Below are 20,875 nucleotides of genomic sequence, written 5' to 3' on the forward strand. Positions count from 1 at the left end.
TCGGGATCCACAGACAGAACAGAGCTAAACACATTTTATTAGCAAGACAAATGCAGTGATGTCACCGACAGCTCCATGGAAAGATGGGCCTATTTTTCTAAATAAACTTAAAGTGCCTGAGTACAGGTCATTAGGTTGAACGAAGGGTGTCTCCAAGCACTGATGTGATGTCACAACAACCACTGTCACTCTGTATATTGTTGATAATGATATCAGTGAACAAGCTGTGTCTTTGTACCCTTGTAGCAATAAAGTATTTGTGTTCGTTGGCAGTAGACGGCTGTGTTTTTTTATTAAGTAATGACAAAAGAGCACAACAGCGATGTGACAATATTTGGAGGGAGAGTGTGGGTGCCTCTGTGACACATTTACACACAAGAAAAGTTGCTTGGAAATAAAAGGCGGCTATAATGGTAATTATATTGGCTATTAATCCCCGAAGGGAAATTAAGTTGCCATAGCAGCCGAGTACATCTGAATACAATAAGAACACAGGCTGAGGGAGAGATATACACGATAAAATACACAAAGTGCATAATGGTGCAAAATGATAATGTATGAATTATTATATATGATTTATGCTGTTGTATATATAATAGTATAGATATAATAGGTATAGTAATATGATATATAAATATGATATAACCGTCCATGATTGCCAGCAGTTTTACCAGCATTCTGTCCTCAGCCACCTCCTCCAGGGTGACGAGCCCAGAGCCGACAACAGACTCAGCCTTTTTTTTTATTTGTTTGGTTTGTTTGTTTGGTTTGTTCAGTCTGCTGGCGTCCTTTGCTTTGATGCCTGCACCCCAGCACACCCCAGCAAAGAAGATGCCCCTCGTGACTGACCTGTTGCATACATTGAAGGAAGTAAAGCAGACTCAGCATGTTTTCCAAAGCACTGGGACTCTCTGCCGGCACAGGCTCAGGTTGAAGACATGCTGTAGCACTTTGCAGAGCTGGCTGGCAGGTGCTGCCTTCTTACTCTGGTTGAGTCTCTCCTTGATACCGACTTTTAGCTCTCCTTGTACCCACTTCAGTTCTGCTCGGTCCCCTAACCTAAAGGCCTCCTTTTTGTTGAGTAGGGCCTTAAGGTTGCTGGTAAGACAAGGTTTGTTGTTCGGGTAGCAGCGCACCTCTTTAGCGGGGATGGAGTTGTCCACACAGAACCCAAAGTACTCAGAGATACAGATGCTAAACCGTCAATATCTTCACCTTGTGGTTCATACAGGGCATTCCAGTGGAGCACCTAGCAGTGGAGCTGTAGGCACCCCTTACATTGCATACAGTAGTATTGTGGTGCTTAAGTGTGGAGGATAGAGAGAAATGACTAAAGTCCCCTGCAATGGTGATGAAGGCACCTGGGAGTTGTTTGGGATAGTCACATTTGAGTCTGGGTTGAGTCTAAGTTGCAGCCTTTCAGACCAAGGAAAGATAAACATGAGCTGTATCAATTGATAGGACCATAATATCCCAGGTAATGTCTAGTTTTATCATGAATTCTACACAGTATCACCTCATTCAGTAATGATTTGGTCGAACAGATGGCACAAAGTGCTGTTTTTGACTTGGCAGTCCAGTAGGTGGCAGTAAAAGCCTGCATTTTACCTTTGAGGAAATTATTAGGGCATGCCTCACACATTTGTTCCACTTACAGCCATTAGGTCACTGCAGTATTAACAGCTTTTTACAACCTCCCATCATGCAACAACCATTACCAAAGTTACATACACAGCGTGTAATGTGTCAACGACTGTAAAACTGCTTTAAATGTTGTTCAATAAGTGCTACGTTGGATTTGTATTGAATAGGAGGGTCTTTATTAGTGAGCCTGATACACTTTCTGTACATTAACACTAAGGCAAATTACCCATTTCAGTTAAAGCGCTACAGCTGGTACATGACAGGATACATCAGACATGTATGGCTTTCATTGTACTATATAAAGACAATTAAACATATCACAACGGAAAAAGTCAAATGCCAGTAAACACTACTGTATCTAGTTTCTACGGGAACAGCATGTATATATGAGTCAGGGGCCAGTTTCAATAAAATAAAACCTGGACTAAATCTAAAAGTTCCCATATCTTGGTAATATCTTTGGCAATCCTCTGTCTGGGTCTTGTTGGTATTTGTCAAGGGAACTGCCCCACCAATCTATAAGGAAGGCAAAGTAACCAAACGTAACTGGCACAATGGTAGAGCACAGTACACTTACTGAGTGATGAGACACAATACAAACAAATATATAATGAGACTAATTGGTATGAGTATAAGTATGACAAGATTTCAAATCAATACTTGAAGGTATACATAGCTCTGGGTTTACAGGCCTTTAGAACACACATATGGTTTGGCATTTTCGCAACCTAGCAAATTCTTAGAAGAACATGGCGGTATAATAGAAGTGCATAGGCAGCATGTGCAACACTAGCTATTCATGCACATACATGTGCCAGAAGCACAAAGCTACTTGTCAACATGTACATAATTATTTTACTAGTGGTGCTGCAGCTATTTCTCTGAGCCATCAAACAAGTCATAAAAATGAACTGCACTCGCATAAAAAAAAAAAAACAGCATAAAAATATAATTTTGCATATCTTTGATTATGTATGTTTGAGTGCTGCTACAGAAACAATGAATGCTTGCATCCTTGTGCTGCATCTTGAATACTTTTTTCAGCTATTATAAAAAGAGTGCGATTCCCTGTAAGTCAACTTTAAACCAAAAAAGGAATGATTATGTTGCAGTAGCACCAAATAACAGCTAAAATGAGCACACGTGGACGTTAATATCTAACAACACATAAGATCTGCTTTGACACAGGATGCAGGTCGGTCAATAAAGTGGCGTGCTTGCGTACGATGGATTGTGTGCAGTTGGAGTGCCGGTCTCAGGCTAAGCTGCATATTTCGTTGATGTTGGTGAAATAAAAAGGCTTACCGTTACAGTTAGGAAAGAGTTAGGAAAGTGGACGCTTGTCCATTTGTGCAATGAGATGAAGCTGCTATGTGGCTGGTTTCTTCCTCGTGGCATCAGACGGTCCCTGCAGGGTTTGGAGCCGGATTGGATTGAACTGGACTCAACTTCATGGTTTTGAAAAAGTCCACCAGCTGACTTGGTACTTCTGCTAACACACTCTTTGCCAGTGCTTCTCGGGGCGCCTGAAGTGCGAAAGAACAAGTTAAACGAGTGCAAAACAGCGAGGAGAAGAACAAATCTACACTTTTGACATGATTCCTGACGGGGATCTTTGTTGCCACTGATTCAATTAAATGAAGGGAGCGCGAGCGGGAAGTAAAAAGTCATGCAGATGAAGACATTCCATCCTGTTAATGTAGCTGTGCTGCAAATGTACTCACATTATGTTTTCTTCATGTCTCCATTTGGCTAGATGTCAACTAAAATTTGTAAAATAATTTAGCTGAAAGCTGAAAATTCTATCACCACTTGCTTTACTTTTATGATCTTGGGAGGAGTTTTCCCTCTAATGTAAAGAGGAATATGCTTCTGATATCAGAACTGGAAAACTTAAGGAAGAGATCGGAGAAAGAGAAAAAGACAATAGCAATCTCTACATGCGATGATTCATGCAGTGATTCAATGAGGCAGTTATTCATATAGTCAATGCAGAGGCTGGGACGGAGGTGGGGGTTATGACTTAAATATCTGGGGTACCCCTATGAAGGATTGGGTTCGCGGGGAGGCTTCAGTTTGTATAAAGTGAAGAAGGAGGCCACTTGCTGAGGTAACTCTGCCAATACGCTCTGGGTAAGAGCCTGAAAAGAGATAAATACACAACAACAGGTAATCTAAGTAAGAAGTGGGTTGAAGGCCTGGGAATCCCTGTGTGTGGGCATGTATACTGCAAATGGATGGGGACACTACAACACTGTCTGCTGACATGCTATTTTGAAGCCAGTTAAAGCAAAAAATTATGCAGTGAAATGCTTAGAAAAAAAGCTTGACATGCAGTTTTATAGCAACAGAATCACTACTGGAACAAAATAAACTGAAATCACCATCCACATCTCCCATACAGCAGCATAAGCAATGACTAAAGTAATGTTTTAACTGTGACTTACATTTTGGAACTGTCTGAATGGCACAAACTGCACAATGTCTCGCATGGCGGTCTCGCCCTTCTGAGAGCGCAGACATCCATCGTCCCCATCCAGGAACTCCATGGCACTGAAGTCGGCCCCCCCTACTCCAATGATGATGATCGACATGGGCAGACGAGAGGCGTTGACGATGGCACTGCGTGTCTCATCCATGTCTGTGATCACTCCGTCAGTGATGATCAGCAGAACAAAGTATTGCTTTAGGAGGACATCAACAACAGAGGCAGGGGATCAGTTAAACTGTTAGGAAGTTCAGATCAAATCCCAAAGTGCTTGTTAATTTCCCTCCTCCTTTTCATTTAAGGTTTATTTATATCCAGCTGCTGCCAAAATGTCTTATTCACCTGCAAGTAGAGCAATGAACCACATTAGAGCAAGCAGGTGAGTCACAGCAGTGTGACTTTTTTTTTTTTTTACACAGGACAAACAACCATCCTTTGGAATGAACGGATGGATGGAGAAACCTACAGTCATATTAGTGGTGATTGCCAAACAGACAAATACTCACTGAGGCAGTGGTCTGCTGGAGGGCTTGCTTAGCAAAGCAGGCTACATGGTTGATGATGGGGGAGAAGTTGGTGGGACCGTAGAGTTTGACCTGAGGCAGACACACCCTGTAGGCTTCCACCACACCTTCAATGCCTATGCACACACAGTAGGGATCACACTATTAACACACTGCCGACTGAGCACTGCTGTATGTTCCTCTGGACAATAATATCTGTTTCAGTCTGTCTATATGGGTCTACGGTGCAATGATTTGTAAACATACCTGCACAAAATGGATTTGATGGGTCGAAACTGAGAGGAAACTCATGGGAAACCTGTTAAGGAAAACACAATTCCATCACATATAATGTCTCGATTCAAAGTGCACCCATATGTTTGCACGCATTTGCAGCTTCACATTTAAATGAAAGCCTTACCTGCCATGTGGGGGGGATCTGGGCTCCAAAGCCAAAGGCAGGAAACATCTTGTCGCTACACAAGAGGAAAAAACAATTTTGGTGATGTGGTATTTCTTCAACAATTTGGAAGTGAGCACCAGTTTGCACAAATGATATCATTGCATATGCACCAGACCGTGTTTAATGTGTCATACATGCCTGTCATAGTCCTGGATGACGTTGCCAACAGACCAGATAGCTGTGAGGTACTCGTTAACACCCTGAGGACTGATGTAATGCAGAGACTGAGGAGACCTGGGATCCCCGTTGGAGCCTGTGAAGTCAATAGCCACCTTCCAAAACATTCAGGGAGTCGGCAGGCACGCAGGTAATGCATGGAAATAGCAGAAGCACATATCAGGAGCCTTATTGGTGACCCAAAAATACAAATGTATAGAAACAGGCATTAGTAGAGAAGCCAAAACTTACAGTGAAGTTGATTTGACAGCCTCCCATTATATAATCCAGGAAGGTGTACTCCTTCACCACCTAAAAGATACATCATCTGTTTTATAGAAGCGCATTGGAGAACATTTTATCTCAAATCCATACTGCTACTGAAGTCTAATCATTAATCACACACGTGAACACATTCAACAGGCAAAAAGACCAAAGACAGTAGTTTACCTGGCACAGCTTCACACTCACAACACCAGAGTTTTTGTAGCCTTTCTTCTTCTGTTTCTTTTTACTGTTGATGCATTCAAACTCGGCCTGAGGACAAAACAAACAAAAAAAAGCCAGAAAACCATTAAGACTAAAGTAGTATGTTGGAAAGTTATTTGGTACTAGTTAGTGCCTGGCTATCACCAAAACCACATTTAATGACAACAACACAAAATGAAAGTAGAAAGAGCAGCCTAAAGCTTGGCATCCAAACAATGTAAACACACACACACACTCTCATACCGGAGAAGAGCGTGATGCTTCTTGGAGGCGTGTCAACGTGGTCTCAAAGGTTCCAATAAGATCATGTGAGCCATCGCTGTCATAGTCATAACACTCGACCTGGAAACAGGTCAAAGCACAGTGATTTAGGCAGGAAACTGTTATACATGTCACACATAAAACATAAATACAACTTATGGGTCACTTCAGTCCAACTGTAAAAAAACATAATGCAGACCTCACTGTGAACCACGTTTAAAGGAACTGTCTCTATGAATTGTGTTCACTGCAAGATCATTTGGATAGTGTATCATCCAAAGTGACTAACTTAAACTTAAAAATTCCATTTTCCTCCATTGAACTGGGCGACAAACGTGACTATCTGGGTCACCACATATCACAAGGAGCAAGCGGTTTTATGTAATCGGAGTGAAGTGACCCTGGACAAAAACTCAAACAAACAAACAAAAACATGCAAAGTGAGATTCAAAGCACAACTCCTCTAACTAGTATCAATACTGGAGTCCCAGACAGACGCTGGCAGTAAAATGACTCAAAGAAGAGAATATGTAGTTTCAGACAAATGTGTTGTATGACAGGATCGAGTTGGATGAAGTAAACTCGAAGGGCCAGAGACCCTGCTGGGGTGGTGTTTTGTATTTTCCCCTGATCCACTCCATTCACACACTTCACCATTTAAGTGATGGGAAGATGGAAAAAGACAAACACTGTAACGCACTCGATAACTCACTTGGACTGTACGGTTGGAAACAGCTTCCTTCCTGACATATGCACTGACAAATACAGATCATCAAGGTAGCATTAAAAACACTCCAATCAGTTAAGATGCTCGGAGATATCGGAGAGAGCGGACAACATTTTGTTCTGAAAACTATTTACACTGTCAAGAAAGACAGTGCTTTGTCTCTATCATTAAAATACATAGTTATACATTAATTATAGGTACTTTTATAGGTTTCTCCATGTCTCCTCCACAGAGAGACTGCACGGGGATTCGAAAGGGTCTCCATGTTGGATTCAAGTTGTTATTCACCACCTGAGGACAAAGTGAATGAAAATCATACAAGTGCAGAATACTCCCTCAAGAACAAATTTATAGGGAACTTGAGCAGATTCAGAAAAGTCCAACTAAAATCACACAAAAATAGTGTCAAGATGATTTTAGATTTAATCTTAAGAATTCATGATTAAAAAAGGAAGAGGAAAAAAGCAGTTCCTTCTCATTTCTGCCAGCTGGAGGGGCGTGTGTGTGTTTGAATGACTTCCCCTGTAGTGCCACTGGCATAGTGGAACTGTCTGCTCTGCCTAGTATTGTTAAATATTGGCTGTCTGGAAACAAGTTCTCCATCTACATAGACAGAGAACTAATTTAATTTTAATTATTAAATATTCCAGTTATTTAATTAAGGGGCGCTTGAATGAAAGAAAGGAAAAAATATTTACATTTCTCCTTTTTGTTGAGTACTTTTTTTCCTCACAGCATAAGGCCAAGTGATTTACTGCGCAGGTATGAAATTTCCATTTCAGTTAGACTTTAACTTAATAAATATGTGCATTTGACTGATCTATTACAAGGATCATCATCAATACAAATCCACGACTCCTTACAAACTTAATAAAGACAGCTTTAAAAAACTGCTTACACACTTTGAGACGCAAAAAGCATACTTGAATACAGAACACCTCAACCTGTGGTACATCAATGAGCAGCGTGTGAGCTCAGACAATGGTATTTGCTTCATATACACATAGAATAAAAAATAGGTTATATTTAATAATTCCGTGCAGATTCTCTATTCTGTGTTGTTTCCTAATAAGAAACCACACTACTGGTAATCCTTATTTCAAGCACTTGAATTTGATATACTTATTAAGTTGAGTGGTAACATTGGCCAAAGAAAAGAAATTATACAGATTAATGCCAAAGAAATGATACAGCAGCCCACGATGTAGGGTCACATCATCACTGCATCAACAACATCAAATTATTCTACACACTTAATTAATACATTGTAAATAACTCTTAGCTCTGGTGGTCACATTTATAGCAATCATTATTATTTCTTCTACTAATAGTAGTTCCTGATGTCAACTGTAGTAAAACCCACAGATTTAAGTTCTCTGATTCAGTCACACCCATTAATCTGATCCGTCTACCTCCTCATTCAGTAGAACATTTTTTAACATTCACTCGTAAAACTTAACTGGCCACACTGATATGTCAGTGCAGCTGTTTGGTGAAAGCACAGGAGGGTTACAGAATCTAGTTTTTTTTTGATTTGACCTACACATTTATGTTTATGCAAAGGCTGTGGTGTAACACAACTAGGACCTCTTTTCAGTTCCTCTTTTCAGACAGACAGTTGCAAGTGAAAGCCAAAATGGAAATGTACTGTCCTCCACCAATTTTATTACTCCAGTCTAGGAAAAGGGGACCATTTAGTTATGACAAGAAAGAAATGGATGGTTGATATTACAATAAATTGTCCCTCTCTTTCCATAGCTGTTATACAACCAATAGCAGCACTGTGATTGGCATGAGTGTTTACCTCTGTCCTGTGAGCCAGCTGCCATCCAATTTCTGTCTGCTTGTAGAATTCCAGGTAAGGGTCGGACTTTCCAAAGAAATCCTGTAAGTGAATAAAGGAATGAAGCCCAACACAGTACAGAAACACCAATAAGTAAGATGCAGCTGAATATCTAAAAACGGATGAAAGTATTTAAGATTTCAAAAAGCAACAGCCATACCTTGTTATCTAGTTTCCTTGCTTCTACTTCAAAATTCACCACCCTGCTATCTTTTATCTCTTCTGCGACGATCTACAGCAGGATAGAGGGGGAAAAAAAAACATAAAATTACACAGCAAAATAGAAACAGCCAAACAACACTACAAGCATTTCTCTGCTACTCACTGTGATGGTCCCTTTTCCTGCAGGGGACTTGTTCTTTAAGACAAGGGGTCGGGTCAGTCTCTTACTGGACACGACCTAAAAGCGAGTAAAAAAAAAAAGCAGCAGCAGAAAAAGCAGGATGAGCTTATTCATCCTGCAGAATAGTGGATCTGCACAAAACAGCAGCCTCCAGACTACGAGGAAAATAAGAATCAACATCTGGGGTCAGATTACACAGAGAGAGTCTACATAGCAACCGCTTATCAGGGATGTCAGTTTCTGATCTCTAACGTGGTAACAGCGGTGTATTATTACACCTGACTGACTGACTGACTGACTGACTAGATCGTGGATTTTTTTTTTTTTTTTATTATCAGCTTTAGGACCTTAAGGTAGGCCTTGTATGAACATGTATTGTGAACACTGAGTCATGTTGCTCCAGGAGAAGAGAGGAAAGCCTTACCTGGCCCAGGGTGCACTCCAGTTGTCCCAGGAAGTCGTCGTCACTTAGGTCAATAGTTTTGTTGTCAATGTCATAAATCCCAAACTGCAGTTTCTGCACCACTTCGAAGTAGTAGTCGATGAGAAACTTTTTTGCAAATTTTGGGCTGAGGCAATTCTGGACTTTCTCTGTGCGTCCCACCTGTTGGGAAAGGTTGGATTGCTTTGCATTTAGTGGACTGCTGTGAACGACAACACCAGTGTAAAAAAGTAGACTAAATTGGCACACATGCACTGAGGGAACAGGAAATGGATATGATGCGACTGTTTCTTTACACAACAGGGACTTTTCCCAAGTGGGGGTCAATGATTAACACAGCTTTAAGAGCTTCTCTCATAAGAGCAACAGTGACCTAAATGCCACGCCTTGGTAAATTGTATTATTTCAAATACCCCGCATAATCTCTTAATCAGAGCAGGGGAGATTTCTTTGGGGCGCATTTGCCTTTCAAAATAAAATGTTATTTTGCAATCCTGACTAATTACAGTGTGTTACTGAAGCAGCTTTACATCAGATCACTGCTGCACACTCTCTGATACTGTTACATGAAGGCAGATCCACTGACCTCATACCACTGGGAATCAGCGCTGCTCATCAACAAGACACACAGGGGGTCTGACTTGGAGCCGATGTCTTTATCCAGGACATTGTCACAGGACACAGTGAGCTCCACCTTCGTTACACACTGAGCAGCCATGACTGACTGAAGAAACAACAGAGGCAGAGAGGAACATTACTGTGTAAACCAAGCATATTTAAATGCATTACTCAGGCTTCGCATTATTGACTGTGTACAACACGGAACTGCGTTGGCTCTGAAAGGTGGACACTTGTTATTTCTGGGTACAACAGTTGCACTAATGCTACTAAAGCGTTAATCGTGTTTAATAGAGGCGGACGAGGGGTTTGTTTTAGACGGCTGTACCTGCCTCAACTACATCCGATATAGACTTTAACGTTGGTTAACAGTTAGCTTGACACATTTGCACAAAAGCCTCAGTCAGGCTCGACCTGCTGAAGCATTAACTGTCTCATGGAAACAGTGACAACATGAGTTCAGCAGTAATGAAGTCCAGGCGGCGGGGATAAAAGCTGCTGCTCAACAGTACAGTACGTTACAGCACAGCACAGCGGCTAACGCTAGCAGGCTAACGGCGCTAATGAATGCTACGCTAGCACACTTTAGCTGCTTTACCGCGTTATTAAGTAACAGAATTAGGTGCTAAATCAAGTCCAAACTTACATTTCAAAGTATACGAGGCGCTGCGGGACTCACAGGAGGAATATAGCGTTGTTAGGCGAAGCTGGTGGTGTTGAGCTTGAAGTTACCACTCAGCAGGCTGGAGCCGCCCTTCCGAAGGTGGAGTTTTGGCTGCTTGATCTAATCACAGCCAGGGGGCTCTGACCAGACTCGGTCTGTGAGTTCAGCCCTCAACATGCCGCAGTCACACCCACCAAGAGCGAAACTTCGACAACATGATAACAACCAGGTCTCAAACCACTTCCTCTACACCCACCGCCCTATTTTGGGTTTTATTTTGAAGTGCTCACCGGAAGAGTGGGTATTGAGGTATGTGTTAGACTGTGTGAAGCAGCGTTTCCCATGTGCTTCTTACTTTATTTACAACCATTTCAAAGTATTATAGAAAATATATCTCATTCTATAACTCTTTAAAGAGTAACAAATGTGCATAAGAATAAAGTATGCAGTAAAATATACTCATTTCAGTTTTAAAGCTACAATAGACAATGAATATCAATATATATGAATGTTATTAATTAATATTTTCTTATTATAATTTTGTTTGATATAAATAGCATGTCATTCAGTGAAGAGTCCCTGATAAAAAAAAAAAACCTGAGCTGGTCTGAATCAAACAACCCGATCAGGGTTAGTACATTAACCAGCCAGTCACAGTGCAGTGAATGTATGTATGTATGTACTGGGTCTGACTTTTATGATGCACACACACACTTCAAGAATGCATAAAAATGGTTGTGAGAACGAATCACTCCTTTGTGAAAACACATGTAGTATTTCTTTAATGTCATGGCATGAAGGCAGTAGCAGTAACATAAAAAAAACTTGAATGAATCTAAAGATCTAATAATTTGACATATATTGAAGTAGAAGCTGGTAATTGTGTGGGTTACATCAGATTTTCTCTCTACAGCATTGCAAACGATATTAACATAAAGTAATAATAAAATCAAAGTGCAGGACTTAGTATGTTACATAAGGCAAGACCACAGTGATCAGTGGAAACAACTTTTCTATAAATACGCACTTGTGCGAAATGTGTTCATTTCCTTAACAGTCAGTACAGTGAGAGGTTTTACAACTTCCGTTTAAGACATGCGTGTTATCAAAGGAAGCTTGTGGTCACTGATGATAGTTGTTCTTAGCGTTTCTCTGTTTACCGCTCATACGGAAGCACCAAATAGTATGTGAAATCACAATTGAACAGAATAACACAATAAAAATGAACTGACTTAAGTACAAAACTGCATCAAGGACACGACATAATTTGTTTCTGTAGTCTAAAATCTACAAAAGGCATTCATTTAAACAAACTCACTAATCCATTCTGCGTGGATTCATTATGTAAACATGGCTGAATTGTACCTGGTGCATCCAAAGCTTTAGAAAAAGGAGACAAAGCAACAGACAAGTGGTCATTGAAATGTGGTACTGAGGGGAACATCAGCAGTGACGTGGAGAGCACATTAAGTCCTCCGACCCTTTCATGCGGACAATCTGACAGACAATCTGACAGACTGATGAGATGACGAATATTAGCTGCCTCAGTTTTTCCACAAAAAAACAAAGATATTGTGTAAATTCACACTCGTTTCAATTACTGATTTAGGCTGTGCAGATTAATAAAATAAGAAATGACTTGTATTCTTAACAATCCTGGCACTTGAGTCACATACAGTCACATGTAAACATTAAATACATTTAAATGTAAGGAAAAGCTTGAGAATATCTGTGTAATATGGCTTTCTACTATTGGTATTTACAAATCATAACATGGCGGGATGCTGCATGCTAATATGGCAATAGAAGTGCTTGGGTTATTAGTAATACACTTTATAGAGAAAGGGACATCTAATACACAGTGAGCGTCTGGGCACTTAGAGTTGGCATACTGAGGAGAGAAGTCGGCCCTCAGGATACATCTGGGGGGGGTGCGTTTGCTGAGAGGTCAGTGGCGGGCGTGTCGCCGTGAGGCGGCCTCAAGCTCATTGCATTGAAGAAGCCTGTCACCTGTCCTGGGACTTCTGCCAGGACACTCTGAGCAAGCATTTCCTGTGGACACTAAAGAGAAGAAATGGAGACAGAGTGACAAACACACACACACACAGGGAGACGGCAGGTGGATGGACATGGATTTGATTCATAGCTCAATTTGAAAGGTTTATGAATATTTCCTGAAGTCTGTTGCAACCCAACAGCACGCTGGTGATGTGGGCAACATTCTACTGTTTCACAGCTGTCGTACTGCCAACGGCAATAACTCTATGTGTTTGTGTGATTAGTAAATGGGTTAGGCACACTACAAACGTTCCTATGGTTACAGGCCTAGTAAAAAGTGACTTTAGCTTTAAAGAAAGTTAATATATCTAATATATAATATACATTTTAAAAAAGAAACTGCTAAATATCCTGGAACAATAAGTCACAACCCTATGTCAACATGCTTGTCATCTTTCCACAACATACAAATAGCATGGATTTGTATTCTGACCATAAAGCATTAAAATAATACTTTGACATTGTGGGAAATTAGTTTTCACTTTCTGGCCACCAACCAGTCACCACCCGGAAGAAATAGGGTGCTGACTGAAGCTAACTTGGTTGTGACTCATGCAGATGTAAATTGCAGGAGGACAGAGGGGGATGGGGTCAGTGAGTCACTGGGGGTACTCCTACATTTCTAGGAAGGACTGGTTTCGCTGGGGGGCTTCAGCTCAAATAAATTGAAGAAGGAGGCCACTTGGTCAGGCAACTCTGCCAGTACGCTTTGCGCAAGGGCTGCAATGCCTGCCTGAAATAAGATGTGCAGACATTCAAAGGTGTGCATTATTCAAAGATTATAAAGATGATTAGGCGGTGCATGGATACAAAGACTTTGCTTTGTGCTGTGACTTACATTTTGGAACTGTCTGAATGGCACAAACTGCACGATATCTCGCATTGCGGCCTCGCCTGTAGCAGAGCGTAGGATTCCATCGTCCCCATCCAGGAACTCCATGGCACTGAAGTCGGCCCCCCCTACTCCAACGATGATGATCGACATGGGCAGACGAGAGGCGTTGACGATGGCACTGCGTGTCTCATCCATGTCTGTGATCACTCCGTCAGTGATGATCAGCAGAACAAAGTATTGCTTTAGGAGGACATCAACAACAGAGGCAGGGGATCAGAAGGTGAGTCACAGCAGTGTGACCACGTTTGAGTTAATTAGGCCTAAAATCAAAGGGTTCACATATATCCAGCTATTGTCAAGAACTCAGTGTAGCACTTCTCCTGGGGATACAAACCTAATAACTATGAGCCTGGCATCTGAAAACAGTCTGAACAGCCAACCACTGTGGTATTATCCTAGAAGTCCTGATGCTCAGGATCACGCCATTATCAAATCATCCTGATCCATTGTGAAAATCAGGCGTTAAGAATTATTGGGGATCCACATAGGAAGCGAGACATGAATGAGACGTGAGCGACGCGTTTGTGTTCTGTTGACCGCATCTTCCGTGTAGATTTGATAAAATGGAAGCGCATCTGCTCTGTGAGGCGTGCGAGTGTGCATTTAAGAAATGATGATATTTTTACTACTTTTTAGATTTCTGGTGACTCACAGAGGCCGTTGGCTGCTCTAGGGCTTGCCTGCCGAAATGGGCGACGTGGTTGATGATTGGGGAAAAGTTTGTTGGCCCGTAAAGCTTCACCTGGGGCAGACACTGCTGGTAGGCTTGGACCACGCCCTCTATACCTAAAAAAATACAAAAACACAGACATGGTACTGACTCTTACGGGATATGTTGAGTATCATTTTATACATATTTCAATGTAGCTCAGTATGATTGGAAACAGGCAGCACGCTGCAACATGATGATCAGTTTATGGGCCAAAGGACAAACTGCAGAGTAACTCAAATGTCTGATGAAATGTTCAAATAGTTATTATCATGTTATTTTTACTATTTTTTTAATTGATTATCAATAAACTATTTATTCTATCCACAACAATGTAAAACAGAAAGATGCTATAAACCTGTTTTTGCTTGATAAATGAGCTGAATGCCTGATCGGTCAATGACAAATGAATCCATTAATCTCTGTTAGCTTCAGTCTATTATTACCTGCGCAGAACGGATTGGATGGGTTGAAGTTGATGGGAAACTCGTGGCAGACCTGCAAACACAAATAACTATTAATGTGACTGATTCAAGTTACATCCATCCAAGACTGTCACCTATTGGAGAGTGTAATCATTACAAGTCTGTACTGTACAAATATGACAAACACTCACCTGCATTGCAGGAGGGATCTGGGCTCCAAATCCAAAGGCAGGGAACATCTTGTCACTACAGGAAGGAAGTGAAACAAGACAGATGTCCAGGTAAGTTTACATATAGAAAAGAATTAGAGCAGAATATGTAACATTACTGGCTTCACCCATCTGTTAAAATGATGGCTTTTTCAATCCGTCATCATTAACTTTTACATTAATGTTCCTTACGTCTTCATTCAGACATGACAGCACATTCACGCTCACACCTACGGGCAATTTAGAGTCACCAATTAACCTGCACGTCTTTGGGCTGTGGGAGGGAGCCGGAGTACCCAGAGAGAACCCACGCAGCCCACAGGGAGAACATGCAAAGTCCACACAGAAAGGTTCCAGGCTAAAAACACAAACATGCCAGCCAGCGGATTTCAACCTGGAACCTTGTTGCTGTGAGGCGACAGTGCTAACCACTGCAGGGATTGATTGTGGATTTTTTTTTCCTACTTTGTCTACCAACATAATACGTTTCTGTATAACCGTCTATTTACCTGTCATAGTCCTGGATGACATTACCGACTGCCCAGATAGCTGCCAGGTATTCATTATAGCCCTGAGGGTTGATGTAATGGAGGGACTGAGGGGTCCTGGGATCCCCATTGGAGCCTGTGAAATCAATGGCAATCTGGCCCGGCGGGACACACAAATATAAATGATATCAAACCAGATAATGCTCTGATGGATCACAATGAACGGAAGTTGTGGTACTCACGGTGAAGTTAATCTGACAGCCGCCCATTATGTAATCCAGAAAAGTATACTCCTTCACTATCTGATAAAAGGAATAAAACAACATAGATGCTGAGGTACTGCACTGAGGTGGTGTCCACTTACCTTTACTATCTAAGTTACAGCATGCAGCATGATAGAAAAATATATTACACACATCTGTATAGAATGTTTTAGATGCCTTGCAACTTGGTGGAATATGCAAATATTTAACTAAGAAAGCATTCATAAAGAAAAAAAGAATAAAAACCACAGTACCTTGCACTTTTTTATAATGATAACACCAGAGTTTTTGTATCCTTTCTTCTTCTGTAACTTCTTATTGTTGATGCACTGAAACTCGGCCTGGGAGCAGCACCAACACAAGTGTCAGAAATCCGTGTCGTATTTCATTATCTGTTCAGGAAAATGCCAAAACTGACAAACAGAGAGAGAGAGAGAGAGAGAGAGAGAGAGAGAGAGAGAGAACTCACTGCGTACGCTTGTGACGCCTGCTGTATTTGGGCGAGTGTGGTTTCAAAGCATCCAATAAAGTCATGAGATCCGCTGCTGTTGTAGTCATAACAATCCACCTGGGAAACACAGAATCACGCAAGTCCCGTCAGCTAAAAATCATGTTGCATTCAACTTATAAACCATCTTATGTGTTTGAAAAACAAAGCAGATGAAACAAAAGCATGCTTTAGGGTTGAAGCCTCAAATGTAAGGGGACACCCTGACAGAGAAAAATCTAATAACAACACACACACATACGCACGCCTTCTGATTGTTTAACAGAATGGGAAAGCTCCCACCACCTCCTGTAGTGCAACATACACATAGTACCTTGAAGTACCTTCAAGTGTTGAGAAAACAGACAAAGGACAAAGAGGTCTGGACACAGCATGGGGCAACCACTACAGATGAGACAAACTGTGTGATGCTTCAGTCGGTCTACAAGATGGGCGAGCACTCATGGATGACTAAAAAAGGGATCCATCTTAACGGAAAGCGTCTACTTTACGGGAGATTATCCCATTGGTTAACTTACCTGTAGATACACAATGTAATAGGTCATTTAAATAATTAATATGCTGAAGGATAGTAGGCCACTGCCATTGACAGAAAAGAAGGTAGTTATTTTCTGTTATCATAAGCTTCATCTCCTCTGTAAACATGACTTTTTTTTTTTTGCATTGTACTTTGTGCCGTAATTAGCTTCATGTTGACATGAAGCTCTGGAAGCCAAAGATCAACAGGGGACGCGTAATGCTTTAAAGATTACCAGGTAAGTAAACCAATGCGCCAAACTCCTAATTTTTCTTTAACATATTCCTTTAAGATAGATGTAGATGCGTCCAGGACGTTGGCCGGTCCTGTCACAGACTGCATCCTTCACGAGTAGAGCACAGTGGGGGCAGCACACTCACTTGCACTGTTGACTGGAAAACATCTCTTCCTGACAAGTGTGCTTTTAGGGGTTTAGAGGGTGGAAACAAACAAACAAAAAAAAAACAGCACACATAAACTAACTGCTGATACACATTTCTCTTATTACCAAACTAGATTAGGAAAACTAGATACATCCTAGATTATCAGAGCCTTAGATAAGCACAAGATCATCACCATCGCCAAAACATAAGCAGGATTCCCATTGTGGCAACATGAAAATGATAAGAAATGTTTGTTTTAGGTTGCTGATGTTCAGTAAAAAAGGTTAAGTCTGATTTCCACTGCAGCTGGTCTAAAAAAATGAATGTTAATGTCTTAATTAATGTATGAAACCAGCTGTAACTTTGATTTGGATCTAGTATTTGAGACATACAGTAGAAAAAGACTGCTATGCCTCCAATCACAATGTCAATGTGTGTGTGTACCTTTATGGATTTCTCCACATCACCTCCGCAGAGTGACTGCAGAGGAATTCGGAATGGTCTCCATATCGGGTTTAGGTTGTTTTTCACCACCTACATGACAGCACACATTAAAACACACTTTGACAGTTGAAATGAATTCACCGTATACACGTCATATCGCTAACACACATTGTAGTTATGACTTTACTTGCCCATGCACTGTCCAAGAATACTTGGACCAGGCAGCATGGTACACAAGGAGTATATCTGTACCTCTGTCCTGTGAGCCAGCTGCCATCCGGTCTCTGTCTGCTTGTAGAATTCCAGGAAAGGGTCAGACTTCCCAAAGAAATCCTAGAAATAAATAAGAGAACAATGGGATAATGGGTTAAATATTTCCCCTCAGGGATAAATAAAGTATTTCTATCTATCTATCTCTAATTATTTATTACTACTCAGTAATTAGGGGGCATCTTAGCATGTGACAAAATTATAAGATGGTTAACAGCAGTTTCACCACGGATTCATGGGGCAGAGATAATCAGTTACAGTTCAAAACAATTTTTCACCTGTTGTCAGCACCGCTGGAATGTGGTGTGGCCCTTACAAGAGCTCTAATGTGTAGTTGTGGTTTATGTAATGAAAATAACATATTAAATCATAAAAAGTCATCTACAGTAAATAGGTGACATTTCTATTTATTTTCAACTCCAGTATATCATCTATAATGCATCAATATTTCTGACTTCTTTAACATAATTCAAATGTACAGCAGTAGTTTATACCTTTTTATCCAGTTTTCTGGCTGCAGCTTCAAACTCCACCACCCTGTTGTCTGTTCTTTCTTCGGCACACATCTACAAAACACGTGTACAATCAGAATCAAATAGCCTCAATGCTTCAAATGTTACTGCCAGTCTGAATGAACTCACAGTAATGGTTCCTTTCCCTGCAGGTCTCTTGTCCTTCATGACAAGCGGCCTCGTGAGTTTCCTCGAGGACACAATCTGGACAGAACAACAGAGATATCTTAGTTATCACTGGGGAAAAAAAGGAGGATTATGTGATGATACATGGCTTTGTGTGGTAAGCAAAGAGGTCCTAACCTGTCCCAAGGTGCACTCCAGTTCTCCCAGGAAGTCAGCATCTTGCAGACTGCAGTTGTCGCTGTCAATGTCGTACACTTCAAACCTCAGCTTCTGCACCATCTCGAAGTAGTAGTCAATGACAAAAGTCTTGGAAAATTTGGGGCTAAGGCAGTTCTTGATTTTCTCTGTCCGGCCAATCTAACAAAGACACATGTTTTAGAGTCAAGGACTTTTGTGCAAGTGACAGCTGAAGTATCTGACTTTAAAAGTCTCTCTCGACGCTGGAGATACTTCAGCGAGTGAACAGTGAATGCTCCAGTACATGTTCTCTGGTGGGTATGAATCATACCTGCACCTTAGCACAGTGAATCTGGTTGGATTTGTGGAAGCACAGCGGTCCTTTAACCTACTTACCTCACACCAGTGGGGCCCTGAGCTGTTCATGAGGAGCACACACAGAGGGTCAGACTTCGAAAACGCATCCATATCCAGCAGATTCTCACAGGAGACGCTTATGGCCACCTTGGTCACACAGTCAGCGGCCCTGGAGCCCGGGGTTCCTACTGCAGCCATCACAGCCTGGAGCACACACACTCACACACACACATGAACTGACAAACATTAACACAGATAAACAGCCTTTAAAAAAAATGGAGGGGAATATTTAACAAACCACATCCGCAGTCAGCCAAGTCATGACTGAGCTATGACTGCAGATATGAGATACAACTAAAATGAATTCATGCCAAACTGAATTCCAAAATCATGTAATGTTGTTGTTAAAATGTTGTTATTCATATAAAAAAAAAGTGTGAGGAAGACAATTCATATACAGACATCATGTGATTCATTATGGTCGTCTTGTAAATTCGGCAAACACATGATTCACTTAGCGCCACATCAGATTAATTAAAATCCCATTTTTCTTCCATAAGGCTGCTGCTGTCGGTGGATGACGGTGTCGCAACAGACTAACGCTACAGCTCCCATCACAATCACTGCTAATACTCTTTAATTACGGCAAAACTTTAAGCGTTGTTTTCTGCCGTCTGTCCATTATATAGAGACTTTACTGACGTTAACGTAAATTAATTGACGTTACGTTAATGGACCGAAAACTAACGGACCGAGTTGAAACACGTTAACGTTACTAGTAACTACGGCGACACCTTTAAAACGTTAACGTTACGGTCGTTTCTATTAAAGCAGATAACGCGAAGAGAAAGTCTTCACTTTCTTTAGTTTGAGCTAGTTAATGTTAACTTGATTAGCTAACGTAAACTTGATTAGTTAACGTTAACGCCTAACCTAGTGTCAGCTAACAGTCACGTGATACGAAGAAAAGTCGAATACGTTAACGTTACCATTTCAGTCACGTGAGTACGTAACTTGTAGCTGATAAAAGCTTTACGTTTATATTTATTTTGACAGCGAAAACGACATAACGTGAGCAGGAGCCGTCCCTTGAAGTGTCCTACCTTGTTAGCTAGCTGTGTTTTGGTGCTAGCAGCAGTGGGAGAGGGCTAGCTCCGTGGTGGGCGGTGTCCGGTGGGCTCGTTTCTTCTTACAGGGACACCCGTCAGATAAGAAAAGTGGGAAATGAGACACACTGAGGAGTTATTTTGGTGGGGCAGAATGTGATTGCTCGATTTAGGAAAGAAGGGGGTAATCTGGATCCATTGTTGTAGAGGATGAAGTAACGAAAGCAAAAGAGGGCAGTAGCTGCTGCAGTGTAATCTGACAGAAACAGAAACAGTCAATAAGGTAATGCTGCCAGGAGGAGGGGCTCTGGTGGAGCTACATGCAGTGGGTGTTGGAGGAAAAGGTTTTATTGGGTAACGGACTTTTTAAGTAAGAGGAGCAAGAATGATGTGAAATTTCCAACAAGCGTGAAGTCAAAACTAGCCACACCACAGAGGAGTATGAGAGGTCCTGTTCTAGTCCCTGCTGTAATAAATGACTTCTTTGAAAATGTGTCATCAGATTTGGGAAGATCAGTATTTGCAGATGATGAAGGTTTGTAGAGTAGAGGGAGATCATAGAGGTCATGAAGTGTTGAGAGACAGTTGAGAATATTTTGACCCTAGATGGAGAGAGCACATTAAATATTGTGGGTTAGTGCTTAAAAATGTACGTTTTGAACTTCCGTACAGGGTTGGACCAGTGATGGGTGCGCTCATCATTTTGTAGGTTTAAGCAAACTTTAGTAAAATTGATCTAATAGTAAAATATTTTACATCATTCAGTGTATAAAAATGGACATAAACA

General features: G+C 41.2%; 2 protein-coding genes across 5 annotated transcripts; both read right to left on the reverse strand.

Moving 5' to 3' along the window:
• Positions 1-1,797: 1,797 nt before the first annotated feature.
• LOC139220739 (copine-3-like) lies at positions 1,798-10,704 on the reverse strand. Of its 2 annotated transcripts, XM_070852567.1 has the most exons (17): positions 10,624-10,704; positions 9,946-10,083; positions 9,342-9,521; positions 8,900-8,974; positions 8,735-8,806; positions 8,536-8,616; positions 6,933-7,022; positions 5,987-6,085; positions 5,705-5,791; positions 5,507-5,566; positions 5,237-5,370; positions 5,057-5,111; positions 4,903-4,954; positions 4,639-4,772; positions 4,092-4,328; positions 3,685-3,785; positions 3,052-3,170 (listed from the first exon to the last, which is right to left on the reverse strand). In XM_070852567.1, the coding sequence occupies exons 2-16, from the start codon at positions 10,075-10,077 to the stop codon at positions 3,687-3,689; spliced, it is 1,587 nt and encodes a 528-aa protein (XP_070708668.1). In that variant the 5' UTR covers positions 10,078-10,083; positions 10,624-10,704; the 3' UTR covers positions 3,052-3,170; positions 3,685-3,686. The 2 variants fall into 2 exon arrangements, with proteins under 2 accessions (XP_070708667.1, XP_070708668.1); XM_070852566.1 differs by lacking the exon at positions 3,685-3,785 and having other exon boundaries at positions 1,798-3,170.
• A 704-nt stretch (positions 10,705-11,408) lies between these two features.
• Positions 11,409-20,228, reverse strand: LOC139220736 (copine-3-like). 3 transcript variants are annotated; one of them, XM_070852564.1, is made up of 17 exons: positions 20,086-20,228; positions 19,022-19,218; positions 18,626-18,805; positions 18,452-18,526; positions 18,305-18,376; positions 17,793-17,873; positions 17,541-17,630; positions 16,158-16,256; positions 15,943-16,029; positions 15,668-15,727; positions 15,447-15,580; positions 14,920-14,974; positions 14,750-14,801; positions 14,247-14,380; positions 13,538-13,774; positions 13,318-13,432; positions 12,574-12,702 (listed from the first exon to the last, which is right to left on the reverse strand). In XM_070852564.1, exons 2-16 carry the CDS (start codon positions 19,178-19,180, stop codon positions 13,322-13,324), a joined length of 1,626 nt encoding a protein of 541 aa, XP_070708665.1. In that variant the 5' UTR covers positions 19,181-19,218; positions 20,086-20,228; the 3' UTR covers positions 12,574-12,702; positions 13,318-13,321. The 3 variants fall into 3 exon arrangements, with proteins under 3 accessions (XP_070708663.1, XP_070708664.1, XP_070708665.1); XM_070852562.1 differs by lacking the exon at positions 13,318-13,432 and having other exon boundaries at positions 11,409-12,702; XM_070852563.1 differs by lacking the exons at positions 13,318-13,432; positions 20,086-20,228 and adding an exon at positions 19,972-20,069 and having other exon boundaries at positions 11,409-12,702.
• Between the last annotated feature and the right edge of the window lie 647 nt (positions 20,229-20,875).

The sequence above is a fragment of the Pempheris klunzingeri genome, chromosome 21 (genome assembly GCF_042242105.1).
Source record: "Pempheris klunzingeri isolate RE-2024b chromosome 21, fPemKlu1.hap1, whole genome shotgun sequence".
NCBI classification, from domain to species: Eukaryota; Metazoa; Chordata; class Actinopteri; order Acropomatiformes; family Pempheridae; genus Pempheris; species Pempheris klunzingeri.